Source organism: Zingiber officinale, chromosome 1A (genome assembly GCF_018446385.1).
Source record: "Zingiber officinale cultivar Zhangliang chromosome 1A, Zo_v1.1, whole genome shotgun sequence".
Lineage (NCBI taxonomy): Eukaryota > Viridiplantae > Streptophyta > Magnoliopsida > Zingiberales > Zingiberaceae > Zingiber > Zingiber officinale.
This window is the reverse complement of record NC_055987.1, coordinates 79,968,932-79,996,305: the sequence shown is the minus strand read 5'-3', so window position 1 is coordinate 79,996,305 and position 27,374 is coordinate 79,968,932. Positions and strand designations below refer to the sequence as shown.

At 38.6% G+C, this 27,374-nt stretch overlaps 1 protein-coding gene across 1 annotated transcript; it reads left to right on the top strand.

The window, feature by feature from the left end:
• LOC121999250 lies at positions 1-23,048 on the top strand. The gene is made up of 5 exons (XM_042553956.1): positions 1-102; positions 1,129-1,489; positions 11,075-11,194; positions 11,483-11,988; positions 22,935-23,048. The coding sequence occupies exons 1-5, from the start codon at positions 1-3 to the stop codon at positions 23,046-23,048; spliced, it is 1,203 nt and encodes a 400-aa protein (XP_042409890.1).
• Positions 23,049-27,374: the final 4,326 nt, after the last annotated feature.

Here is a 27,374-nt window from a genome sequence, read left to right as displayed (position 1 = left end):
ATGGCGGAGGATCTCGGGCTGAACAGGTCTAAGGATCCTGCTTTGGGATTACAGCCGCCCAGGACGTCCATCGCAGAGAAGTTGATGTTGACCAAGAAAAAGGTCCATCTTCCTGCCCCGTTTTGGTTCCTTCGCTTAGAGTCAAGGAATCCAATTGCCTTAACAATAGTTGCTCTTGATCTTAGTACGAGATATCCCTAAACAGAGTGGTGGGAGAACATGCATCTAGTGAGATGCAAGTGGTTGCATATTACACCTTATTGTTTTCATTTAGTATGCCTGCTTACATTGCTTTTCAGTAGGTATTTACCTTTCATGTGTCCGTTGAATCCTGCAAACTCGCATAATTACGTTGTTTCGAGTTGCTGTTTACCTAGAAAATTAATATTCTATGAAATGGCTGCTATTTGCTCCAATTTTTTGTTTGCATTGTTGACCCAAGTCCTTGTATCATTTCTCTGTCGTATTAAAAAGTTAGGTCTATGAAAGATCCAGGTCATAATCTCCATTCACTCACTCTTCTTGTTGACTTGCTCTCTAGATTAAATCCAGTGAAGAAAATGCTTTAGTAGTAAATTATGCCTTTTATTTCATAATACTGAAACTTTATTAAAATGTAAAGATTGTCACTCTCGAATTGGTTGAAATGCTCTCTAGCATCTAGCACAGGGCATATATTAGCTTAAGATTATGCTTTTATTTTTTTAACAAAAATAATCATGATACTGCAACTTTATTGAAACGTAAAGAGTGTCACTGTCAAATCAGCAAAATCATGTGGTTTCAACATGTTTGTTGTTTTATTGTTCTTTAAGAAGGGAATGACAATGTCAAATCTCTGATTTCTTTCTATACCATAAGTAAATACAAAGAAATTTCTGAACATTGTAATGAGGTTTAGTTATATTTTGCTTACATATGGATAATTATACATTGTTAATATGTTACTTGATATCCATGTTATTTTTTAGCTTGTATTGGAAAGCATAGCATTTGAAAATACCTAGCTTTCCAGTTTTCACGGCAGAATTTGTTTGAATGTAAGATAGATTGATATGACATTTTCCTTAAGTGTTTAGTCACTGCAGAACTTATCTGATAACCTATGCTTGTGGTCTAATTCTACAGATGGAAGTGTCCAAGGAAACAAACATGCATTCATCAGTTCATTCCTCTCAACAGCTTCCTGTAAGTGTTGGTGCAAAATTTGAATCTCGTGGTACCATTGCATCTGGTGCTTCTAGGATTTCACAGGACAAGAGTCCTATGCCAACATCCTCTGGAGGCTTTCATAATTCTTCAACTATATGTCATGTTCCTGTGCTGGCATGGGCTGCCCCTAATTTGAAGCAGTCACTGATTAGTGATGCGCAAGCTGGTGTCAATACCATTAAACATTCATCTAGTTCCCGTGATAAGGCTTTGCCTTTAGCACATAATGGATTAAATGCTAGACCTAGTGGACCATCTTATCTGACACAAGATCAAGGTAAAATTTTTAGACCATATCTGTCCGTATTATCTATCAATGCTGTGAAATTTTGACTTCCTTTGCTTTGTTATGGCTTGAATATTGATTAATGCATTATCATTTTTCATACTTCCTTTTTGCTTAATTTCTTAAATTTATCAAGTTCCTAAAAAGTATTAAAATATTTTGGTCTTCTTTACTGAGGTTTTATGTGAACTAGTATTAGTCATGTTGGGTTTTTCGGGCCGCAAAAACTGCTTTTTGCGTTGCGGAAACCCCGAAAATTCCCATGCCATAGATCCGTGCGAAGAAATAAAATTTCATAAAACTTTCACATACGAGTTTTCTATGCCTAGATCTACTTTAGATCTACAAGATTAGAATTTACCCTTGATGCGAAGCCCTTCGCTAAATCCTGCTCGTCGAAGGTTCGCCGGATCTCGAGAGTATCAAAATAGATACTCCTCTATGTGTATCCACACAAGCAAGAGATGGAGAAACCTAACACAAAGGTGTGCTAGCACCTTTGTAAGGCTCGGCCAAAGAGAAGGAGAGGGAGAGAAGAAACCTAGAGAGGAAGAAGAAGAAATGAATGAGAATGAATTCTCACCTTGTGTAACTCCCAAGTGGCAGGCCACTTTAGGCTTATAAACTCCCATGGAATATCAAGAGTCAAGTCTCTTGATCTCCTCCATGAGGTGGCATTTGGTCAAGTCAAACTTGACCAAATGAAGAAGCCTTGATGATGTGGCATTGGTTAAGTCAAAGTCAAGTCAAAACTTGACTCTTCATCTTCCTACTTAAGTCAAGTCAAACTTGACCACTTCTCTCCCTTGGTTGATCTAATCTAACCATTGGTTCAAGTCAATTTTAATTTAATGAATCTCTATTCATTGATTTAAATTAATTAAATGAGTCTAAGTCCAAATTAGACTCACTTAACACATGAACCAAATTGAGTCCAACTCAATTAGCTCAATTTGGATTACTCTTAATCGAATTTGGTTCATCACATGAACCTAATCCTTTAGGTTCATCAAATGAACCAAATCTCCATCTAATTGCCCTTTGTGTATGACCCTATAGGTTCTTATAACATTGGAAATGCTCCTAAACTCATTTAGAAGCATAAGTAATGAGCGGTATCTAGCAACACATCATTACTACCCAAGTTATAAGAATGTTGAGATCCAACATCACCTTGTGACTATTAATTGTGACTCTTCACAATATATGACAAGTGTCCTTCTATCCTTAACATCAAGATTGATCAATGTGAGGCATAGACAGTGTCATCCTCTAATCAATCTAAATCTTGAATTCCAAGTAGACTCACTCAATCAAATGAGCACAATATCTCATATTGACTCATTTGGACATGGTCATGCACTTAGTGGTCTCACTCTATCAAGAATATCGATGTCACTCCTGTCATATAGGAGGGATAGATCTCATCTACATCACTCACATCCCTCCACATAATTTGTTATATACCCAGTAATCGCCTTTATAGTCCACCCAGTTACGGGTGACGTTTGACGAAGCCAAAGTATGCAACTCCTTATATAGGGAACCATGGTGACTTCAGGTCCAAGGACTAATAGTCATACTAATAGCCACATGAGAAAGTATATGACACTCATATAACGATCCATGATACTTTCTCATGGCGGGTCATTCAGTATGCATTCTTCAATCATACCCATGTGCCAACTTGATATCTCCATATCCATGACTTGTAAGATCAAGTCATCAAGTTGACCTACATGTTAGTCTCGTCGCATTAACATTGTCCTTGAATGCTAATACTTGATTAGGAATGATTAAGAGTAGTATTCCCTATATTATCTCACTATCGATTCAACTAATCGATTGATATAGGTAAGAACCTTCTACTCAAGGACATTATTATACTTAGTTATTTGGCACCAATACAAGTAAGCATAATAACCATAAACAAATGCCTTTATTTATATACAAGAATATGATACAACGAGTCCATACAACAATCATCAAATGATTAGCTCTAGGGCTCTAACTAACAATCTCCCACTAGCACTAGTGCCAATCTGTATAGGCTCTAAGGCCTAATGACCTAGTGTGACCATCATGCTTTCTCTGTGCCAAAACCTTGGTTAAGGGATCTGCGATGTTAGCCTCTGTGGGTACTCTACAAATCTTCACATCTCCTCTCTCGATAATCTCTCGAATGAGATGGAAGTGCCTTAGTATGCGTTTGGTCCGCTGGTGTGAGCGAGGTTCCTTAGCCTGTGCTATTGCTCCATTGTTGTCACAATAGAGCTCTATGGGATCAGCTATGCTAGGAACCACCCCAAGCTCAGTAATGAACTTGTAGATCCAAACTGCCTCCTTTGCTGCTTCTGATGTAGTAATATACTCGGCCTCTGTTGTAGAATTAGCTACTGTGTCCTGCTTTGAACTCTTCCAGTTCATAGCACCACCATTTATGCAAAACACGAACCCGGTCTGCGATCGATAATCATCCTGATCAGTTTGGAAGCTAGCATCACTGTAACCCTTTACAGCTAGCTCGTCATCGCCTTCATATATCAAGAAATATTCTTTAGTCCTTCTCAAGTACTTAAGAATATTCTTGACTGCTATCCAGTGACTTTCACCTGGATCTGATTGTATTTGCTCGTCATGCTCAAAGCATATGAGACATCAGAACGAGTACATAACATGGTGTACATGATTGATCCTATGGCTGAAGTATAAGGGATCTGATCCATGCGGTCTCTCTCCTCTTTAGAAGAGGGACCTCGAGTCTTCGGAAGACTCACGCCATGTGACATTGGCAGAAATCCTTTCTTGGAGTTCTGTATGGCAAACCGTAGGAGTACCTTGTCAATGTATGTACTCTGACTTAGGCCAAGCAATCTTGTAGATCTATCTCTATAGATCTGTATGCCTAGAATGCGGGATGCTTCACCTAAGTCCTTCATTGAGAAACAAGTCCCTAGCCAAGTCTTGACAGACTGCAGCAAAGGGATGTCTTTCCCAATGAGTAGTATGTCATCCACATACAATATAAGGAAGACAACTGTGTTCCCTACAACCTTCTTGTAAACACAAGGTTCATCTTCATTCTTGATGAAACCAAATTGTTTGATTGCATCATCGAATCGAAGATTCTACCTCCGAGAAGCTTGCTTTTGTCCATAAATGGACCTATGCAGCTTGCATACTCTGCCAGTATGCTGTGGATCTACAAAACCCTTAGGTTGTGTCATGTACACATCCTCGAGCAGGTTTCCATTCAGAAACGCAGTTTTGACATCCATCTGCCAGATCTCATAATCGTGGTACGCTGCAATAGCAAGCATGATCCGAATGGACTTAAACATCGCTATTGGAGAAAAGGTTTCATCATAGTCAATACCATGAATTTGCTTGAAACCTTTAGCTACCAAGCAACCCTTATAAATAAGTCCATCCATGTCAGTCTTTCTCTTAAAGACCCACTTACACCCTATGGGTTTTATGCCCTCAGGTGGATCAACCAAAGTCCATACTTGGCTGGTGTACATGGATTCCATCTCGGATCTCATGGCTTCTAGCCATTTCTTAGAATCTGGGCTCATCACAGATTCCTGATAGGAGGTGGGTTGATCCTCTATGACCACAATGTCATCATGGTCAGACAAGAGAAATGAGTATCTCTCAGGCTGACGACGTACCCTATCAGACCTGCGAAGAGGTATGCCTACTTGAACTGGTTATGGTTCCTCAACTCCTTGTGGAACAACATCATCCACAACACTTTGTGGTTCTAGTTCACCTTCCATCAAGGCTTCAGTGCTATTGTTCATATATTTAACTTCTTCAAGATCGAACGTACTCCCACTAGACTTTCTAGAAACAAAGTCCTTCTCTAGAAATACCCCAGTCTTAGCCACAACTATCTTGTGTTGACTGGGAATGTAGAAGTAATAACCCTTCGTTTCTTTGGGATATCCAATGAAATAGTACTTGTCGGATTTGGGTCCAAGTTTGTCCAAGATTTGACGTCGAACGTAAGCCTCACAACCCCAAATCCTCATAAAAGACAACTGGGCATCTCTCCCAGTCCATATCCTATATGGTGTCTTTATTAAAGCCTTAGATGGAACTCGATTGAGAATGAAGGCTGCTGTGTCTAGAGCATTGCCCCAAAGATACATGGGAAGATCTGTGTGACTCATCATAGACCGTACCAAATCTAATAAGGTACGATTCATCCTTTCGGATACACCATTCCACTGTGGTGTTCCAGAAGGAGTGAGTTGAGATGGGATCCCACACTCAGCTAGATAGTCACAAAACTCATGGCTAAGGTATTCTCCACCTCGATCTGATCGAAGTATCTTAATACTCTTGCCAAGCTGGTTTTGTACTTCATTCTTGAATTCTTTGAACTTTTCAAAGGATTCTAACTTATATGCCATCAGGTATACATAACCATATCTACTGAAGTCATCAGTAAATGTAATGAAGTACCTATAACCACCTCTGGCAGCGACATTGAAAAGGCCACATACATCACTATGTATAAGTCCTAACAAGTCAGTCGCTCTCTCACTGTGTCTACTAAAGGGAGTCTTGGTCATCTTGCCTAGAAGGCATGACTCGCATGTCTCATATGATTCAAAATCAAATAAGTCCAGCAAACCATCTTTATGAAGCTGGGATAAGTGTTTGTCATTTATATGATCTAAGCGACTGTGCCAGAGGTAGGTTTGGTTCATGTCATTTGACTTGAACCTCTTGGTACTTATGTTATAGATAGGGTTTTCAAGGTCTAGAATATAGAGTCCGTTCATCAGAGGTGCACTACAATAGAACATATCATTTAAATAAACTGAACAACATTTGTTCTTTATTATAAATAAAAAACCTTTCTTGTCCAAACAAGAAACTGAAATTATGTTCTTAGTTAAAGCAGGCACATAACAACATTCATCTAATTCTAATACAAGCTCAGAAGGAAGAGATAGATGATAAGTTCCTACAGCAACAGCAGTAACCCGTGCTCCATTGCCTACTCGTAGGTCCACCTCGCCCTTCGTCAATGCCCTGCTATTTCTCAGTGCCTGCACATTAGTACAAATGTGAGAAGCACATTTGGTATCTAATACCCATGATGAAGAAATAGATAGAATGACTTCTATAACATATATACCTGAAGTGGAAGTCTCACTTCTCTTCTTCTTAAGATCTTCTAGGTAGATTTTGCAGTTCCTCTTCCAGTGCCCGGTCTGACCGCAGTGGAAGCTGGTAGCATCCTTGGCAACCCCTCCTTTGGGTTTCAGTGCCTTGCCATTGCCCTTGGTTTGAGACTTTCCCTTACCTTTAGGCTTGCCCTTGCCTTTGCCCTTTTGCACCATCAAAATGGAGTTTGACTTAACCTTCTTAAGGTTGATCTCAGCAGTTCTCAACATACTCAGAAGCTCAGGCAGTGGCTTGTCAATTTCATTCATGTTGTAGTTCATGACGAATTGATTGTAGTTCTCTGGCAAGGATTGCAAGACCAAATCAATGGCAAGCTCTTGGCCAAGTGGGAATCCCAACCTCTGTAGGTTTTCTATGTACCCAATCATCTTGAGTACATATGGGCCTACGGGAGTCCCATCTTGCATCTTGCACTGAAACAGTGCCTTAGAGATCTCGAATCTCTCGTGCCTCGCTTGTCCTTGATATAGTTGACGAAGATGTTCAACCATATCATAAGCGCCCATCAACTCATGTTGCTTCTGAAGCTCAAAGTTCATGGTCGCGAGCATAAGACATGACACATCTAATGCGTCATCTTGATGCTTCTTGTAAGCATCACGGTCAGCTCGCGTGGCAGTGGCAGGGAGTGGCAGGAGGTGCCTCCGGAATGGGCTGCTCCAGAACGTACAGATTACATTCTTGTGTGAGAACGATTCTCAGATTCCTGTACCATTCCAAGAAATTAGCTCCGTTGAGCTTGTCCTTCTCAAGGACGAAACGCAGGAAGAAAGAATTCGTATTTGACGTCATGGTTATATACAACAGAAAAATGTAGAAAAATAAATATCATATTCTATTAATCATCTAATTAGGACTTTAATTAAATGATGCTCCCACTAAATTCTATAATTCATGTGGGACAAGATCCACATCATACTATGCCCTGATTTAGCTTTGGCTAAATCGCCCAAGACTTAGTATGATCGGTAGGTAACTAATTACCAATTACATCTCTACGAAACTCTTGTTTATAGGATCAAAATATGCATTTATATTAAAACTCGAGTTAGCTTTGGCTAATACGCCCAAGAGTTAATATAAATTTGATTTTGTCCTATCTACCAACCATTGGAAAATGCCTATAGTTAAACTCTATCCAATTGAGTTAACTAGTTACTTAATCTAATTGAGTTGTACTCACCCATGCGTTGATAGGCGGGACCAAGATTGTCCCTCCGTACCCTACCAAGATAATATGTGTTGCTCTACTTTGGCAGATTCAACAACAACATGTGATCGAGGTAGTGATAGGTATCACGGCATGGTAGGCATTTCGAGTTGACGCGATTGAGATCTAATCTAATCGACGATGCGTATCATATACTCAATTTAGATCTAATCTAATCATGGAGGTGCATCATGTGCGCGACTTAGATCTAATCTTATCGTTAAGGCACTAATTATTACTAATCTAGCATGCATCACATATACACACACAAACAATTAATTAAATATTTTGTGATTAGTCTTGGCCCTACTATGATCTTCTCAAGCCAATGAGAAGATCGGATGGTCAACCTAAGGTCAACAGCTTCTCAAGCTCCTTCCTTTGACCACCTTGTGTTGCTCGCGCCCTCCTCGTAACTCCTTCTCAAGTGGACCTTCTACCACCTCAATTTTGTACATTACAAAAGGTGAAACTCGAGTTACATTCGAGTCTAAACTATTCACAACAGGAATAAATAAATAGAAGGGCACGACATGCAGGTCGCGTATCAAATATACAACACGCACAATCACATGACGGCACGCAGACCGTATTATGAATTACAACACACAATATCCAATTAAATTGGGTCTTTTGGGCCATGGCCATCATAAAATAATACATAATTATAAGTTATGTAATTTCTATAAATTTATGTAATTTTTCTTACAATTTTTACAATTTTTATGAGTAAAAATTCCCGGCAGTCCTGTTTAGCGATTTTCGGGCGCAATCACGGAACGAAGCCCCTTGCGGGATCAGGGGCAGCACCCATACCCACGATATAACCATCGTGAGTGTTCCTAAGCGATCCTATAGCGCCTTAGCCCGCTGTCCCAAAATGATTTGGGGCGAAATCTTGCCGTTTCGGAAATATTTTCTCGGTAGTCGACGCCTACATGTGTCTAAACACTTGTGCTTCGCTTCTACGAGAAAATTACCCATAAAATATATAAAAATCATAAAAACACAGAAACTTAAAGATCTGTAGAATTTCATAAAATTCAAAATAAAACACGTACGCGCTTCGCACGTGGCTCTGATACCACTGTTGAGTTTTTCGGGCCGCAAAAACCGCTTTTTGCGTTGCGGAAACCCCGAAAATTCCCATGCCACGGATCCGTACGAAGAAATAAAATTTCATAAAACTTTCACGTACGAGTTTTCTAAGCCTAGATATACTTTAGATCTACAAGATAAGAATTTACCCTTGATGTGAAGCCCTTCGCTAAATCCCGCTCGTCCAAGGTTCGCCGGATCTCGAGAGTATCAAAGTAGATACTCCTCTATGTGTATCCACACAAGCAAGAGATGGAGAAACCTAACACAAAGGTGTGCTAGCACCTTTGTAAGGCTCGGCCAAAGAGGAGGAGAGGGAGAGAAGAAAACTAGAGAGGAAGAAGAAGAAATGAATGAGAATGAATTCTCACGTTGTGTATCTCCCAATTGGCCGACCACTTTAGGCTTATAAACTTGCATGGAATATCAAGAGTCATGTCTCTTGATCTCCTCCATGAGGTGGCATTTGCTCAAGTCAAATTGACCAAATGAAGAAGCCTTGATGATGTGGCATTGGTCAAGTCAAAGTCAAGTCAAAACTTGACTCTTCATCTTCTTACTTAAGTCAAGTCAAACTTGACCACTTCTCTCCCTTGGTTGATCTAATATAACTATTGGTTCAAGTCAATTTTAATTTAATAAATCTCTATTCATTGAATTAAATTAATTAAATGAGTCTAAGTCTAAATTAGACTCACTTAACACATGAACCAAATTGAGTCCAACTCAATTAGCTCAATTTAGATTACTCTTAATCCAATTTGGTTCATCACATGACCCTAATCCTTTAGGTTCATAAAATAAACCAAATCTCCATCTAATTGCCATTTGTGTGTGACCCTATAGGTTCTTCTAACATTGTCAATGCTCCTAGACTCATTTAGAAGCATAAGTAATGAGCGGTATCTAGCATCACCTTGTGACTACTAATTGTGACTCTTCATAATATATGACAAGTGTCCTTCTATCCTTGACATCTAGATTGATCAATGTGAGGCATAGACCGTGTCATCCTCTAATCAATCTAAATCTTGATCCCAAGTAGACTCACTCAATCAAATGAGCTCAATATCTCATATTGACTCATTTGGGCATGGCCATGCACTTAGCGGTCTCACTCTATCAAGAATATCGATGTCACTCCCATCATATAGGAGCGATAGATCCCATCTACATCACTCACATCCCTCCGCATAATTTGTTACATACCCAGTAATCGCCTTTATAGTCCACCCAGTTACGGGTGACGTTTGACGAAGCCAAAGTATGAAACTCCTTAAGTAGGGAACCATGGTGACTTCAGGTCCAAGGACTAATAGTCATACTAATAGCCACATGAGAAAGTATATGACACTCATATAATGATCCATGATACTTTCTCATGGCGGGTCATTCAGTATACATTCTCCAATGCATACCCATGTGTCAATTTGATATCTCCATATCCATGACTTGTGAGATCAAGTCATCGAGTTGACCTACATGCTAGTCTCATCGCATTAACATTGTCCTTGAATGCTAATACTTGACTAGGAATGATTAAGAGTAGTGTTCCCTATATCATCTCACTATCGATTCAACTAATCGATTGATATAGGTAAGAACCTTCTACTCAAGGACGCTATTATACTTAGTTATTTGGCACTAATACAAGTAAGCATAATAATCATAAACAAATGCCTTTATTTATATACAAGAATATGATACAACAAGTCCATACAACAATCATCAAATGATTGGCTCTAAGGCTCTAACTAACAAGTCATAGCTGTAGTTCAATAAAGAACAGATAATTGTATGAGTCAGAGATAGCATTGTGGTACTAATATCAGTAATTGTGTTTATTTCCTAATTATTTTTTATTTTGGTACCAAGCAGTGTGACCTGGTATACTGGCAAGACATGTCTGCTAAAGGCTCAATCCTTTTTTTAGCATAAATATAAAGGCTAGTTTTTCCTTTGTGAATCCTTTTCTCTATTGTTTGGAATTTGGTTTTTCCCTACGTGTAATGTTGGACATGTCCTAATATTTTCATTCATGCTTAACTTGTTTTCTATTGCAGCTGAAAATCCACCTCGGAAAATCCCAACAATCTCTTCCATGCAATCACCATCTGTTGCTGCTGTGTCAAGGTTTAGCCAACCAAACAAATTGTTGGATCATACTTCAATTAGGTCAGAGGGTATTGTCGGTGCAAATGCTAGCCAATCTTCTCATCAGATGAAAAATCATTAAATAAAGTCTTCTACAGTTCAAGCAGGACAAGGAGGCCTGCATATTACACATCAACCTACTCAAGGCTTGGCATTCTTTCATGCACCTACTCTTTATACCAATCACAATGAGATTGGTAAGAGTGTGCAGAGGATATTGCAATCGAAGGTTCTGGATCACCCAAACTGGATTCCTCCATCAAGTGACTATATGAATGCTTCTTTAAATTGCCAGATATGCAAAAATGTGATTTCAGATACAGAAAGTTTGCTTGTCTGTGATGCTTATGAGAAAGGAAACCATTTGAAATGTCTTCAATCTTATGGCAGCAAAGACATTCCTAAAGTAGAATGGCATTGCCCAAGCTGCTTGGCATCAAGTAATGGAAAGACCTTGCCACCCAAATATGGAAGGGTCACAAGAGCTCCTGTTCCAACACCAAGAGCTGCTCCAAATACAAGCATCAATGTTGCTTTTAAGAAAATAGAAGATTTGGATCCTAACATTAGTCGACGGAAAGCACTAGCCAACAACAATTCTTATGTGTCTCAACATTCCAATTCTTTGAATTTGGGTGGCAGCCATTATGATTCAATGGTAATTGGTGCTAAAATGAATTCGAGGACAAATGGAGTTAAGAGAGACAATGAAAAATGTGATGCAGTAGGTGATCTTTTGGAGGAAACAAATGGATCTGTATGTGCTAATTCTGATGCATCTTGTGGGTATCCCAACAATATTGAGAATGATAGTGGCTTCAATGTTCTCATATATCTTTCAAATGGAAATATCCATCTATACCAAACTAGTCCACACAACTTGACCTCATGCACGTGAATGATAGTAACATTTGAAAGATATATGAGAACATTGAAGCCACTATCATGTTAACTGCAATAACATAATTCCCTTTTGTGAATTGAAGCCAATCACAGACACTTGCATAGTTTTGTATATGTGATAAGCTTTCAATCGAATTGGACTTTATTTATGTGTTTCATTAATTTAGATTTCATCATTTTTTGGGGATATTTTCCAATTGTAGGCATCTATATAGAAAGATGCAGGAAAAGATGTTGCTGCAGGATTTTAGATTGGTGGATCCGGTGCTTGTGGAGTATGTACCATCAAGAAATCAGAATAAAAATTTCATCCAAGAACTAGTCAATTGGTTGTTGTGTCATGCAATGTTGGGTGAGTAAGAATAACATTATATATCACTCTCACTTGCATATTTTGAGAACTTGCAAGATGCATATATACACTAATTATATTTCTTTGTGTAGTTTTCACTGGATTTTGACTATCATCAATGTTGAGAAGGAGATTAATTTTTTGTTGGATTCTCTTAGTCACCGCATTCGTGATCAAGATTGGAAATATGTTGTCAACATGTAAGTTTTTGGCTTCTTTTCTTACCTTTATTGAAACATGGATGTATTTTGATGTGGCAATACAATCCCTATGGGTTATATGCATGAAGGGCCTTGAAAATGTATAATGCGAAGGCGGGAAGGAAAGGGAAAAAACAACCAACATGGGTAGTCGTCAAGGTATGTCCTTTTGATTAGCAATTGTTTCACTATTCTTGAAGGAGTTATTCCAATATTTCTTTTCTAACATAGGCTCCTCAACAACCGGATATGGAGCAATGAGATTAGGGAAATGAAAGGCGCAAGAAGAATGGAGCAGTATAGCAAGTTGAACAGATTCTGATTCTCATAATTTAATGTAGTCTCAACTTGATTTTTGACTCACGATGTCCTACCTTGATATGTACAATATCTATTAGCTTTTGATGTAAAAAGAATATTTGTGTATTTTATGGATACTGTTGTAAGAAGAATATTTATGTAATTTGTGAATATTTGTATATTTTATGGATACTGTTGGAAGAAGAATATTTGTGTAATTTGTGAATATTTGTGTATTTTCTTGGATACTGTCGATTTTTCACTGTTTTGAAAATTGAATTTGTGTCGTTAAACAATACTGATATTACATCGGTTTTCCACCGCTGCAAAACTGGTGTCATTAACTAATATTACATCGGTCATATACCGCTGCCAAAACTGGTGTTATTAACATATAATATTACATCGGTTTTACATCGTTGATAAAACGGTGTCGTTAAGTGATACTACAACGGTTAATAACTGATTCGAAAACCGGTGTCGTTAAGTGATATTACACCGGTTTTAACCCGATGTCTAAAATGACAGACCTTTTATATCGCCTTCATAGACATCGGTCGAAAATGTAATAGACAGCGGTGGAAAACCGATGTCTATGAGGGTTTTTGTTGTAGTGAATGTTATAATAGACCGGTCGAGATTGAGAATGTTATAATAAACCGATCGAGATTGATGATGCTACAGTAAATCAGTCGAGATTGGTGATGCCATAGTAAATCGGTCGGGTTAACATGTGCATAAGAGATAGGCCAATATCGGCTGAGTTAATATGTCTATAAAAGATAAGTCTGTATCACCCGAGGTTAAAGGGGTTGATTGAGTGTAAAATATATCGATCGTATTTGGGGCATTGAGCCTTATATATGGTTTAAAAAAATATATCATTAGTTAAATAAAAAACAAATAAGTTCTACAAATGTTTAGTAGGCAAAGCCCGATCGAGCATGTAATATTGCCCAAGCTAGATAACTCAACTAAACATAAACTTATGTCTAGTCAGTCAGCCGACACCTCCTTCGGATAGACTTGAAGGGGAGCCCGTTGAAACATGAGCTCTCAAACTTCGAAAACTTCAACCAAGCTGATATGGGTTAGGTTTTGTGGGTCCCTGGTGAAAAACGAAAATGAGATAGCAAAGTTAAGAAGATAGATCAATATCGGCCAGGATATACCTTTAGAGAGGAAGGTCGATCCCAGCCAGATAATACCTTGATGAAGGAGGACCAATACCGGTCGAGATATAACTTAGGGGAAGTAAGCTAAGATCGACCAATATATACCTCAGAGGGGGTAGACTAATATTGATCAATACATACCTCATGGAAAGTAGGCCAACATCGGCCTAGATATACTTTAGGGGAAGTAAGCCAAGATCGACCGATATATACCTCAGAGGGGTACACCAATATCGATCGATACATACCTCATGGAAAGTAGGCCAACATCGGCCAAGATATACTTTAGGGGCAGAAAGGTTAATATCGATCGATATATACCTCAGAGGGGGTAGACCAATATTAATCGATACATACCTCATGGAAAGTAGGCCAACATTGGCCGAGATATACTTTAGGGGAAGTAGGCCAATATCGACCAATATATACCTTAAAGGGGGTAGACCAATATCGATCGATACATACCTCATGGAAAGTAGGCCAACATCGGCCGAGATATACTTTAGGGGAAGTAAGCCAATATCGATCGATATATACCTCAAAGGGGGTAGACCAATATCGATCGATACATACCTCATGGAAAGTAGGCCAACATCGGCCGAGATATACCTTAGGAATAGAAAGGTTAATATCGACCGATATATACCTTGAGGACAACAAGCTAATACCGACCGAGAAACACCCTGAGCAGAGTAGGCAAATATCGGCAGGGTTTTCATGTTTAAGACAAAAAACCAAGATTAGTCAAGATAGCATATCTAGAATCAGTTAAGTATACGTGATAGCCCGAGAATGAAAAGATCTAAGGCTTTATAGAGTTAGTAGTATATTATTGAATGATTAGCTAAATAATAATAATAAATCGACCGGACAAGGTCCGGGTTTAATATTCAATCAATATGAAACATAATATAATACCAAGTTGTCTACAACATAATAAAGACAGGACGAATAGGGAGACTCATACTTAGTTTAATATAGATATCTGTGTTTGATTGTATAACAGGTTTATCCATTTGGTGGGAAATGTGTTTCTAGACATTTTTGTAGGTACTAGACGACAAAGAAGGTACATTTGGGGTACAAAAAAGATTCCTTAAAAGCCATTTACCACAAGTACGCAGCTTAAGTCATCTCATAACAAACTCTAACAAACCGGGGTCAACTTCATGACTACGGAGGTTATATGAAGTGGTATAAAAGAGGGAATCCTCTCCGTTGGCCAGGTAAGTTCACATCACTGCTTACATTTATAACCCTAGTTTTCAACTACTGTTCATCTTCTTCTTCCTTCTTCCACACCAAGAGAGATCACTGACTTGAGCGTCGGAGGGCCTAGCCAGGGATTCCCACCCCGGTCTTAGGTCACTGACGATAGTGTTGGTTGGTCTCTTGTGCGCAGGAAGCCATGGAAGCTCCGGATTTGGGTTTTCTTCAGTCGGATTTCTTTCTCGCCATTGGAGCTTCGCATCCCGGGACTTTATTCTCTTAGATCCTCTTTGGGTTTCTCGGATCGGTGTTCTATAGGTATTATTCTTCACCAGCAGTAGATTTTTTCTACCAGCTTTCTGTTTTGTCAAGCTTCTCAGACAGGATCACCAACTAAAGGTAAACCCGACTAAGTCGGAGAAGTGGGAATATTTTACCTGGCATGAGGGTAGGATGAAAAATCTGTCATCCAACAGAATTGCCCTCCCCCCTCCCCGTTTAGGAGAGCCAGTGCGTTCTTTTACGCCGAGGAGAAAGTTGGAAAAGGAGTGGTCTCATGGACAAAGGAGGTGCAAACATGTTCAAGCCCCCTCAGACATGTCACGGAACAATCCACTTCCTGCTTGAACATTTTGAGCTCTGCTTCCAGAGCGTCCACCTTAGCCTACAGACAACCTGGGCCTTGTTGGCATCGTGACGCCAACAGACTAGTTATGTGAACCTCCCTGGTTAAGGCAAAGACTTCTAAAGCCTGTTGAGTCTGGAAAGCAGTCATTTCTTTGGCTTGAAGTTCTAGATCTCGGTGAACTTTGTTCCTCAAGGCCATTCCCGATCGTACTTGAAACTAGGTGACCGGCAGAAATACCTCCAGCTCTAGTGCCAGAAAGTTAACTAGATCCAAAGCTTGGGCATCTTTATCTATAGATTTCACCTTGTCCAACAAGAATTGCCCTCAGAGAGGGGGGTCTAAAGCCATACTCTCGGCAAGGGGAAGCAAACAAGGTGGAAAAGAACTGAGGCAAGTGAAGAAGGAAGGGAGGATCACAACCCTATTTAAAGGATCAAAAGACTCACGGGATTGTTGTACCAGAAGTCACGGGGACTACTATAGAGAAGGTCACGAGTCTACTGTAGTGGCCATGGCAGAGTCACGATTAAAGATAGGCAAAGAAACAAAAATAGACTTGGGTCTAGTCAGTTGACTACACCTCATTCGACTAGACTTGAAGGGAAGGCTAGTGATATGGGTTAGGTTTAGTAGGTCCTCGGTGAAAAGGGAAAAGGAGATAGTAGAATTAAGCAAACATGAATGTCGGTCAATATCGGCCGGGATAGCATGCATAAGGAAATATGGGTCAATCTCGGCTTGGATAACATGCTTAAGGAAATATAGGTCAATCTCGGCCGGGATAACATGCTTAAGGAAATATAAGCCAATCTCGGCAGGGATAATATGCTTAAGGAAATATAGGCCAATATCGGTTGGGATAACATGCTTAAGGAAAAATATAGGCCAATCTCGGCCGGGATAACATGTTTAAGGAAATATAGGCCAATATCGGCCGGGATAACATGTTTAAGAAAATATAGGGCAATATCGATCGGGATAAAACGCTTAAGGAAATTAGGTCAATATCGGCCAGTATAAGACTTTAAGAAAGATGGGCTAAATATCAGCCGGGCTTATACGTTTAAAGATAGATAAGCCAAGATTATCTAAGTTAGCACATCTGGATATAAATTAGTATCAGTCAGATGTATATGATCATCCGGGTATGTAAAGGTACAAGGTCTTACAAGGTATATAGTATATGATCGGATGATTAAGACATATGTTGAACAATAGTAATAACTCGCCTGGATATAACTTAGGTTCAAGCCCATCCTAGACAAAGCATGGTATAATATCTGGCTGTCTATAGTTTAGTAAAAACAGGAAAAGCAAGCAGGGGCGATAAATATACCTCGATATAACATGTAAGACAAGGCGATAAATATACCTCGATATAACATGTAAGACAGGGCGAGAACAAATATTTCAAGAATATTCATAAATAGCTTAATGAAGATGTTTGTAGTATGTGATTATATAATAGGTCTGCTAATTTAGCGGGAAGAATGTTTCTAGACTCTTCTGCAGGCACTAGGCGACAAAGAAGGTACATCTGGGGTACAAAACAGATTCCTTAAAAGCTATTTTCTGCAAGTACATGACTGACGTCATCTTATAACAAACTCTAACAAGTCGGGGTCCACTTCATGACTACAGAAGTTATATGAAGTAGTATAAAAAGGGGAATCCTCTCCGTTGGCCAGGTATGCTCACGCTCACCACACTCACAACTATCCATTACAAACCCTAATTTCGATCACTGCTCATCTTCTTCATCTTCTTCCTTCCACACCAAGAGAGATAACTGACTTGAGCATCGGAAGGCCTAGCCAGGGATTCCCACCCCGGCCTTAGGTCACTGACGATAGTGTTGGTTGGTCTCTTGTGCGCAGAAAGACATCGGAGCTCCAGATCTTGGTATTTTTCACAGGATCCTTCCTTCTGTCCTTGGGTCTTTGCACAAGGAGGTGTTCTGCGATTTTATTCTCCCGGATCCGCTTTGATTTTCTCAGGTCGGGCGTCCTCAAGTATTCTTCTTCATCAGGAGTAAGTTCTCTCCCCAGCTTTCCATTTTGTCAAGCTTCTCAGACAGGATTAGCTCCTTTTATAGGAGTGCTCTGGGTGCTTGGATTCCTTCCGGGTGCTTGGACTGTGACGTCGTACATCCAATCGATGCGCTCCAAGTTGTTAAGATAAAATTTGCCTTCTGGGCACTCAGACCACTTCCGGTCGCCCGGACCATCCGAGCGTCCGGATCCCTTCCTGGCACTCAGACCTTCTTTTCTAGCAGGCTACTTTCCTACAAGATAAAGTTAGTCTGAGGTAAATAAAACTTATACTACCCAGCAAAACTAATGTTAGCACAATTATAGTCAATTAGAGTAGTAATTAGATTCCCTCTCACCGAGATTAAAATCTTGTCACAATCCCAACTTAGATTCTCGAAATGGTTCTAAGTTGGTTCGACATCTACTGTTCCCTCGAAAGGGGAACGCGTCCTCACCAAGTCACTCCCCTCCAGTGGTGTACCTTAACTTACTTGACAGACATCCAGTCAACCCATCGACTTGTTTGGATTTCATGCCAACTATCTGGTCAACCCGTTGACCTATCTAGGCTTCGTGCTAGCTATCCAGTCAACCCGTTGACCTAGTTGGGTTCGTGCTAGCTATCCAGTCGATCCGTCGACCTAGTTGGGCTTCGTGCCAGATATCCAATTAGCCTGTCGACCTATCTGGACTTTGCACAAGCTATCTGGTCGACCTGTTGACCTAGCTAGATTTCTCCTCCACACTCACTCAAAGTGTTAGATCACAACAAACCAAACTTAACCTACTTTGTCATTCATCAAAACCTAAGTTAGACCGTTAGTGCTAACCGCACCAACAGTTTTGATGTTATGCTTGGTTTTTTTCTAACTTAATCCACCTAACCCTCCCCCTTTGACATTCATTAAAAAATATGAATAGACAATACATGAAAAAATTCGTTAAGTAACAAAAAAAAACTTTGACAATAGAAAATTTTCAAGATTACTTGGGGGAGTTAAAAATAGCTTAGAAAATAAGTTAATTAACTTGAAGAGAATCTTTAAAGACATCTTATAAAGTTATTTTTAAAAGTAAAAATTTTATGTCAGTATTTTCAAAAATAAGGTGATTTTGAAATTATTTTCCAAATGTACATAGTTTTCAAAATAATAGAAAATTTTCAAGATTACTTGGGGGAGTTAAAAATAGCTTAGAAAATAAGTTAATTAACTTGAAGAGAATCTTTAATGATATCTTGTAAAGTGATTTTTAAAAGTAAAAACTTTATGTCAGAATTTTCAAAAATAAGGTGATTTTGAAATTATTTTCCAAATCTACACAATTTTCAAAATATAAGATTTCCAAAAGACACAAAAATTTGATAACACTTAGTTTTTGTAAAAATAACTTTAAAGATTAAAAAATTTGAAATTATTTTGAAAATCTACTAATTTTTCATAAGATTTTCAAAAGAAAAGTTTTTGCAAAAATAACTTTAAGGTTAGAAAATTCAAAATTATTTTTCAAAATAAAAACAAGAAATATTTTGAAAATCGCTAGGTTTTTTAAGATAACTTTTGAAAACATTTGATTTTTTTTATCAAAAATGTCTTTTAAAATAATATTTCAAAAATTTAAATAGTGGTCAAACTGATTTACAAAGCTATCATTTAAAAATACTAAGGGTGATAAAGTTTGAGTGTTTACAAACTTTACAGTTTTGAAAATGCTAGTAGTAAAAAAAATGAAGCAATTTTCAAAATAATTTTTAAGTTATTAATCCTTTCCCTAAACCTGACATTTTTTCAAAAGAAACAATTAAAAAAATATCCTTAACTATCTAACCATTAGTTACTTACTAACTATCAGAAGATAGTAGTTTTCACTTAGTTAGTCAGGTTAAGTTAATTTATCCAGTTAGTGTTTGACTAACTTGAAAAATTTAACCTAATTACTATTAGTTTGGTATTTAATGCCCAGACTTATATTGCACTGATATAAGCATCTTAAGTCTAGGAAATCTACCTATGCATCTCACCCCTTTCTAAGTTTAGCAATACAAGGTAGTCCTAGTGTGTTGGTGAGATCATCAAGTCCTAGATCTATAGGAGCATACTTTCTAAGGGTTTGATCTAGACTAAGGCTAAAAGTAATTTTAAAAATTCTAAAAATAAGGGAAGTTTTGAGAAAAATAAATAAAGAATTTTATCCTAGAATTTTAAAAAATAGTTTTTGAAAGTAATTTTGAAATTAAGAGTCCTAGTCTATTAAGCTAGGTTTAGTGGATATGTCAGCTAGGTTTGACTTGGACTCAATGTATTTGAGTTCAATGTCACCTTTAGTGACATGATCCCTGATAAAGTGATGTCTAATTTCGATGTGTTTAGTTCTTGAATGACGCACAGGATTTTTTGTTAAATTAATTGAACTGACATTATCAATTAGTACTTTTGTATTTGTAAAGTTTAAATTGAAGTATTTTAAAGTGTGCATCATGTCTAATTTCGATGTATTTAGTTCTTAAATGATGCACATGATTTTTGGTTAAATTAATTGAACTAACATTATCAATTAGTATTTTTGTATTTGTAAAGTTTAAATTGAAGTCCTTTAAATTGTGCATCATCCATAATAATTGGGCAACACATTTTCCTATAGCTATATATTCTGCCTCAGTAGTAGATAAGGCAACAAAGTGTTGCTTCCTACTAAATAGCTGACAAGTGATGGGCCAAGTAGCAGACACCCACCACTTGTACTTTTACGGTCAAGTTTACAGCCAACATAGTCTGAGTCAGAGTAGCCTATGAGTTCAAAATTGGGTATTCTAGGTGTCACGCCCCCAGAGGAGTCCTTACCGAAAAATTTCGACAGCATCTCCCCTATATGGTGACAATCTGAGGCATACGTACATACAATATACGTCAGCCACATACGGCTGGAATATATCTACACAACCATGCAGTTATATAATCAGCCCACTCGGCTGGAACAGAAGTAAACACAACCACGCAGTTATATAAATATATTAATCAGCCCACATGGCTGTACTAAAATCAACACAGCGGAAATCACAAACAACGATCACAAAACACAAAGCAACTAACTGCGAGCCGGCTCGGCTTGACACAATAAAATCAAACTAAATACAAGATACACAAACACAAGAACAAGAAATAAAACCAAAGGACAACTAATGTACGGTATACCAAAACCATAATATCGTCCTCGAATGTGATGTGGAACTGGCGAACAGGATCTCCAGGCGACTCCATAAATCCTTTACCTGCTACCTGGCGAAATTACCAATATACGGGGTGTTGAGTATAAAGACTCAGCGGGTAATAGACAGATAGTGCATGAGTATAGTAAATAACTAGAGATGCAAAGGTATACAGTCTCGTATGGAAATAGCAGATACTACAGTGATATCATAATAAGTGTCTATACCTGAAACCATATCCTAGGCTAGTAATGGAAGGTAGGTGTAGCAAAATCCTGCTACAGTATTGCTCATAACTACATGGTATCATGTGAGGTATATACATGTCAATAGTAAGTAAGCTAGTGTCTAAAGACATACCACAGGTATATATCTCAACCTATGTAAGCATATCAGCATAAGTAAACAACAACAGCATAAGCTAGTAACCAGCAACATATAATAACAACAGCGTATGTACGGATGGTCACCCCGCCCACCTCTCTGCACCATGACCCCTGTATGGTCGAGAGGCCGGATCAATGACAACTGTACCACCCAAAGGCCGCCACTACTCTCAGTGACCGGATGGACAGGTGCATAGTAGCTAAATAGCTATGTCTGCGACGGGGGTCCCTGCTGCCCGCGACTCCAGCAATCACTACCCATGAGTGTGCGAGTGGGAGGGCACGACAGGACAAGTGGCACGCTCCAAGCTACCACTACCCATGAGTGGCCGAGCGTGCGGCCTTGGCCAACGACCGTCTCAACCACAAGGGAGCTAGGGTCGTTGGCAATGCATGCAATGACATGATGCGAACAATGCAACAGTAATCATATATATATAAACAGAAACAGGTATGCTACATGAAGCCAGCATGCTCAGTAAGGTGTATAAATAAACAACAACCAAAGCATGTAAACATGGTATCAAGTGTCCATATATCCAATACCTAATAACTAATGTTTGGCATCTGGTATCTGGTATCTGATACCTAGTAATATAGTATCTACTAAATATCATTGATAGCAACGAGAGACTGTATAGATACAGAAACGAGTAGCTCAAAGATTGAGTGGAAGTATCAAACGCATGAAAAATAAGAGTGGAGTCAAGATAGATACAGTAACTATCTGAACATAAAGCTCATGCACTAGGATCAAAATACTAAAGAGATAAAGCAAGAAATACCCGCCTTAAATGTAGATCGAGCTAAACAATCCCCTGTTGAGACGCTCGTCTCAAACTAACACCCTGCAAATCATACAAAATACAGTTTAGCTAACCACATATGCAATAACTAGCTAAACCCTAAAACCCAAACTAATTAGGGAAAACCCTAATCGAAATAATTAACAACAATTACACATATCTATGATTCCTTTAATCTTCTCAATCATAATCAAATCTATAAATCCATCATTTAATCCATTGTATCACCTATTAGACATCATGAATCAACTCTACTTGTTTTATCTCAATAAAATAGACTAATCTCTTTCACCATCAATCATAACTACATTAGATTCAATAACCCTAATAACTCCATAGTCCAACTAATTTAAACAAACATAGATCAATGCTAACCAACCACTACATACCATGAAATCCGATCTCCATCTTCAACATTCCATCGAATTCCAAATCTGCTACGTCACCAAATCAATCCCAACCAACTAAGTGTAGATTAACAACCTCAAACCATAATCAGATCCAAGATAAACAATTAAGCATTACTCACTAGCTACTTAGGTTTAGTTTTGTTACCCCAATTTGATTTGCAGTTGCCTGGTGGAGTTCTGAAGTGTAGCTACGATGAACATGGAGCTCCTCACTCGGATCTGCAACTCAATGATGATCCCAGACCCAACAATGGGAAAATAGAGATCTTCTCTTGATGGTTGTCCTGCCCCTCCATCCAACACCGTCGATGGCTTCTTGGCAACAGTTAGAGGCGAAGCAGTGGCACCCCTTCTCTCGATTGGCAGTGGTCTGCAATAACCGACGGTGTCGGCTCTAGGAGGAAGGCAGGCTGGCGTGTGGCACGGTGGTGCCAGGTGATTGCTGAGGCGCTGGATCTGTCAGAGAGCGGCTGGTAGCAGGGTCGTGAAAGAGGTGCCGGTTAGGGTTGCGGGAACATGCAAGAGGGAGAGGGAATTGGCGTGAACTGGCGATCTGGCGGTAGGCGGCGACGTTCGGCATCAGGCTGTGGTGGCCGACGACAACACGAGGAGGATGATCGGGAGAAGGCAGCGCGTGAGGGAGATGAGAGGGGTCGGGAATGAAGGAGAAGAGGTGGTCGATCGTGGACCTCGGCGTCGAGGTCGGAGGCGCTTGGCAGAGACGGAAGAGGAGTGGTTCGGTGTCCGGGTGGCTGGCAATTGGTGTCGGGCTGAGGTGGTTGGCAGCGACGCGAGAGAGGAACGGGGAGGAATCGGGAAGTGAGGTGGTTGGCGTGAGATTAGGGCACGAGTGAGAATAGGTGAGGTTTTAAACTTAGTTTCAATCAATTAAACCCTAAGTTGGTTTCCTCAATCAACTCCCACTAAAGGGTATTCCAAATAGGCTTTCTCTAAACCCAATAATTGATCCCCTTAAAATATGTCAAACGAGCTCCGAAAAATACCCAGAAAATTTCTAAAAATTCCTAAAAATTCCAATAAGATTATTTGTCAAATAATCTTATTATTTAACTATTATTTGGGTACCGTATTTTACACTAGGATATCAGATTCCTAAATTTGATGTTCCTTTTGTTGGATTTTTCGGGCCGCGAAAATCGCTTTTCGCGTCGCGGAAACCCCGAATCACCCAAAGCCGTAGATCCGTGCAAAGAAAAACCGAACGAAAATACGAGTACGAGTTTCAAAGACTCTAGATCTACACTAGATGAGAGTTATACCTTCGAAGCGTGCCCTTTCGCATTCCCGCTCGTCCAAGGAATTGCCGGATCTCTAGAGTATCAAAATAGATACTCCTCTAGAAGTATCCACACGAACACGTAGATGGATAAAACACTCAAAAAGTGTGCTAGCACCTTGTGTGGTCACGGCAAGAGGAAGAGAGGGAGAGAACTCTCTTGAGGAAGAAGAAGAAGAAGTAATGCCTTGAATGAAAATCAAATTTCATTCACCACTTTTGTGTGGCCGGCCACTCCATGGAGTGTAACTCCCATTCCACATTAATCACAATTAATGTGAAGCCATTAAGAGGTGTTGTGTAACTCCTATGATGTGGCACATCATGAAGATGTGGACCATTACCATTGGTCCACATCTTGCCACCTCACAATGATGTGGCAAATGAGTAACCTCCACCCATTTAATGTGGCCAACCCACATTAAATGCAATGGAGGCTTGTAACCTCCATGAGGTGGTAAAGCAAGATGATGTGGAACAACACCATTGGTCCACATCTTGCCACCTCACTCATGATGTGGTAAACAGTCAAGTCAAACTTGACTCTTCCTCTTCCTCTCTAGTCAAGTCAAACTTGACTCAATCTCTCTCATGGTTGATCTAATCTAACCATTTGATACAAGCCAACTTAATATAATGAAACTAATTCATTAAATTAAATTGATCTAATGAGTCATAATCTAAATTAGACTCATTAAATACAAGAATCAACTTGAGTCTAACTCAATTAGCCCAATTTGGATTAATCTTAATCCAATTTGATTCATCAAATGAATCTAATCCTCTTGGTTCATCGTATGAACCTAATCTCCATCTAATTGTCCTTAGTGTGTGACCCTATAGGTTCTTGTAACATTGGCAATGCCCTAAACCCATTTAGGAGCATAAGTAATGAGCGGTATCTAGCAACACATCATTACTACCCAAGTTACAAGAATGTCGAGATCCGACATCACCTTGTGACTACTAATTGTGACTCCTCACAATATGTGACATTGTCCTTCTATCCTAGACATCTAGATTGATCAATGTGAGGCATAGACCGTGTCATCCTCTAATCAATCTAAATCTTGAACTCCAAGTAGACTCACTCGATCAAATGAGCTCAACATCTCATGTTGACTCATTTGGGCATGACCATGCACTTCATGGTCTAACTCTATCAAGAATATTGATGTCGCTCCCGTCATATGGGAGGGATGGATCCCATCTACATCACTCACATCCCTCTGCATAATTTGTTACATACCCAGTAATCGCCTTTATAGTCCACCCTGTTACGGGTGACGTTTGACAAAGCCAAAGTACGTAACTCCTTATGTAGGGAACCATGGGAGGGATAGCTATTATACTTAGTCTATTTGGCACTAATACAAATAAGTATAATAACCAAACAAATGCCTTTATTAATATACAAGAATATGATACAATGAGTCCATACAATCATCAAATGATTGGCTCTAGGGCTCTAACTAATACCTTTGAGATATCTAAAAATTCTTTTGAAGTTAGTCAAATGTGATTCTTTAGCACAGGTTTGGTATCTAGCACATATACTAACTGCAAATAAAATATCAAGTCGACTTGCAGTTAAGTATAGAAGGCTACCTATGATACTTCTATAGTATTTTAGGTCAACTGGTTTTCCATTTGGGTCATCATCTAAGGTTGTGTTAGTTGCCATAGGTGTCTTTATTTCTTTAGTATTTTCCATTCCAATATTTTAAAGTAATTCCTTAATATATTTTTGTTGATAAATTTAATTGCCTTCATTTGTTTGTTTAATTTGTAACCCTAAAAAGTAAGTTAGTTTACCTACTAAGCTCATTTCAAATTCTTGTTCCATTAGGGTTTAAATTCTTATAAAAATTCTGAATTGGTTGACTCAAAGATTATATCATCTACATATACTTGAGCTATAAAAATATCTTGGTTGATTGATTTGACAAATAGAGTTGGGTCAATTTGTCCTTGGTTGAACCCTTTGGAAATTAGGTAAGAGGTTAACCTTTCATACCATGCCCTAGGTGCTTGTTTAAGACCATATAAGACTTTCTTAAGTTTAAATACATGGTCAAGATGATCTAAACTCTCAAACTTAGGTGTCTAACCTACATAAACTTCCTCTTTTATTTGCCCATTTAAAAAGATAGATTTTATATCCATTTAATAAAGTTTAAATCCTTTATGGGTTGCATAGCTAAGTATCATTCTAATGGACTCTAGTCTGGCTACTGGGGCATATGTTTCATCATAGTCAAGCCCCTCTACTTGACTAAACCCATTAGCAACTAGTTTAGCCTTGTTTCTAATAATCTCTCCATTTTCATTTAATTTATTTCTGAATACCCATTTTGTTTCTATTATCTTTTTATTTTTAGGTGGTGGTACTAAGTCCTAGACTTCGTTTCTCTCAAATTAGGCTAACTCTTCTTGCATAGCTATGATCTAATCTGGGTCAAGTAAAGATTTAGTTATTGTTTTGGGTTCAATTTTTGAGATTAAGGATATCTAACTTAAGTTTCTGAAGGATGACCTAGTCTGAACTCTTAGGTCTAGGTCACCAATTTTTTGGTTAATTGGATGATTTGGATTGACTCTTATGGTTCTAGTAGGTTCATTCATTTGAGGTTGATCTTCTTTTTCATGACTTAGATTTTCACTCGCTCCCCCTTGACTAATGTTACTTTAAATAAAATCAATTGGTTGAATCTGGGGTTGTTTTAAGTTTTAGTTGGACTCTTCAAATTTTACATTTGAGGTTTCTTGAATTCTTAGTATAATTCTATTATATATTCTATAACCTCTACTATTTAATAAGTATCTTATAAAGATCCCATTTTCTATTTTTGATGCAAATTTTCCTAAGTGTTCTCTTATATTTAGTATGTAGGCTAGACATCCAAATACTTTAAAATATTTAATATTAGGTTGTTTGTTATAATATATTTCAAATAAAGTTTTATTATGAGTTTTATTTATTGTGGTTCAATTTTGTACATAGTAGGCTCTGCTAACAGCTTCTGCCCAAAAGTATTTTGGTAGGTTATGTTGGTGCAGCGGGGCAGACAAGAGGGAGGGGTGAATTACCTGCAAATGAATACCCTCCTCAAACTTTCAACTCAAAAAATTAGAAACAATAATAAAAGAAATAACAGCAATAAAATAAAAGAAAGAAGACTCAGAGAGTTGACTTGGTTACAACCAAGAAGGTTGCTAATCCAAGGCGGTTGAACAGGCGCACTAGAAAAAGTCTCCTTCTCCGAAGGCGGAGAAGCCTTTTACACATTAAAAGCTCTTACAAG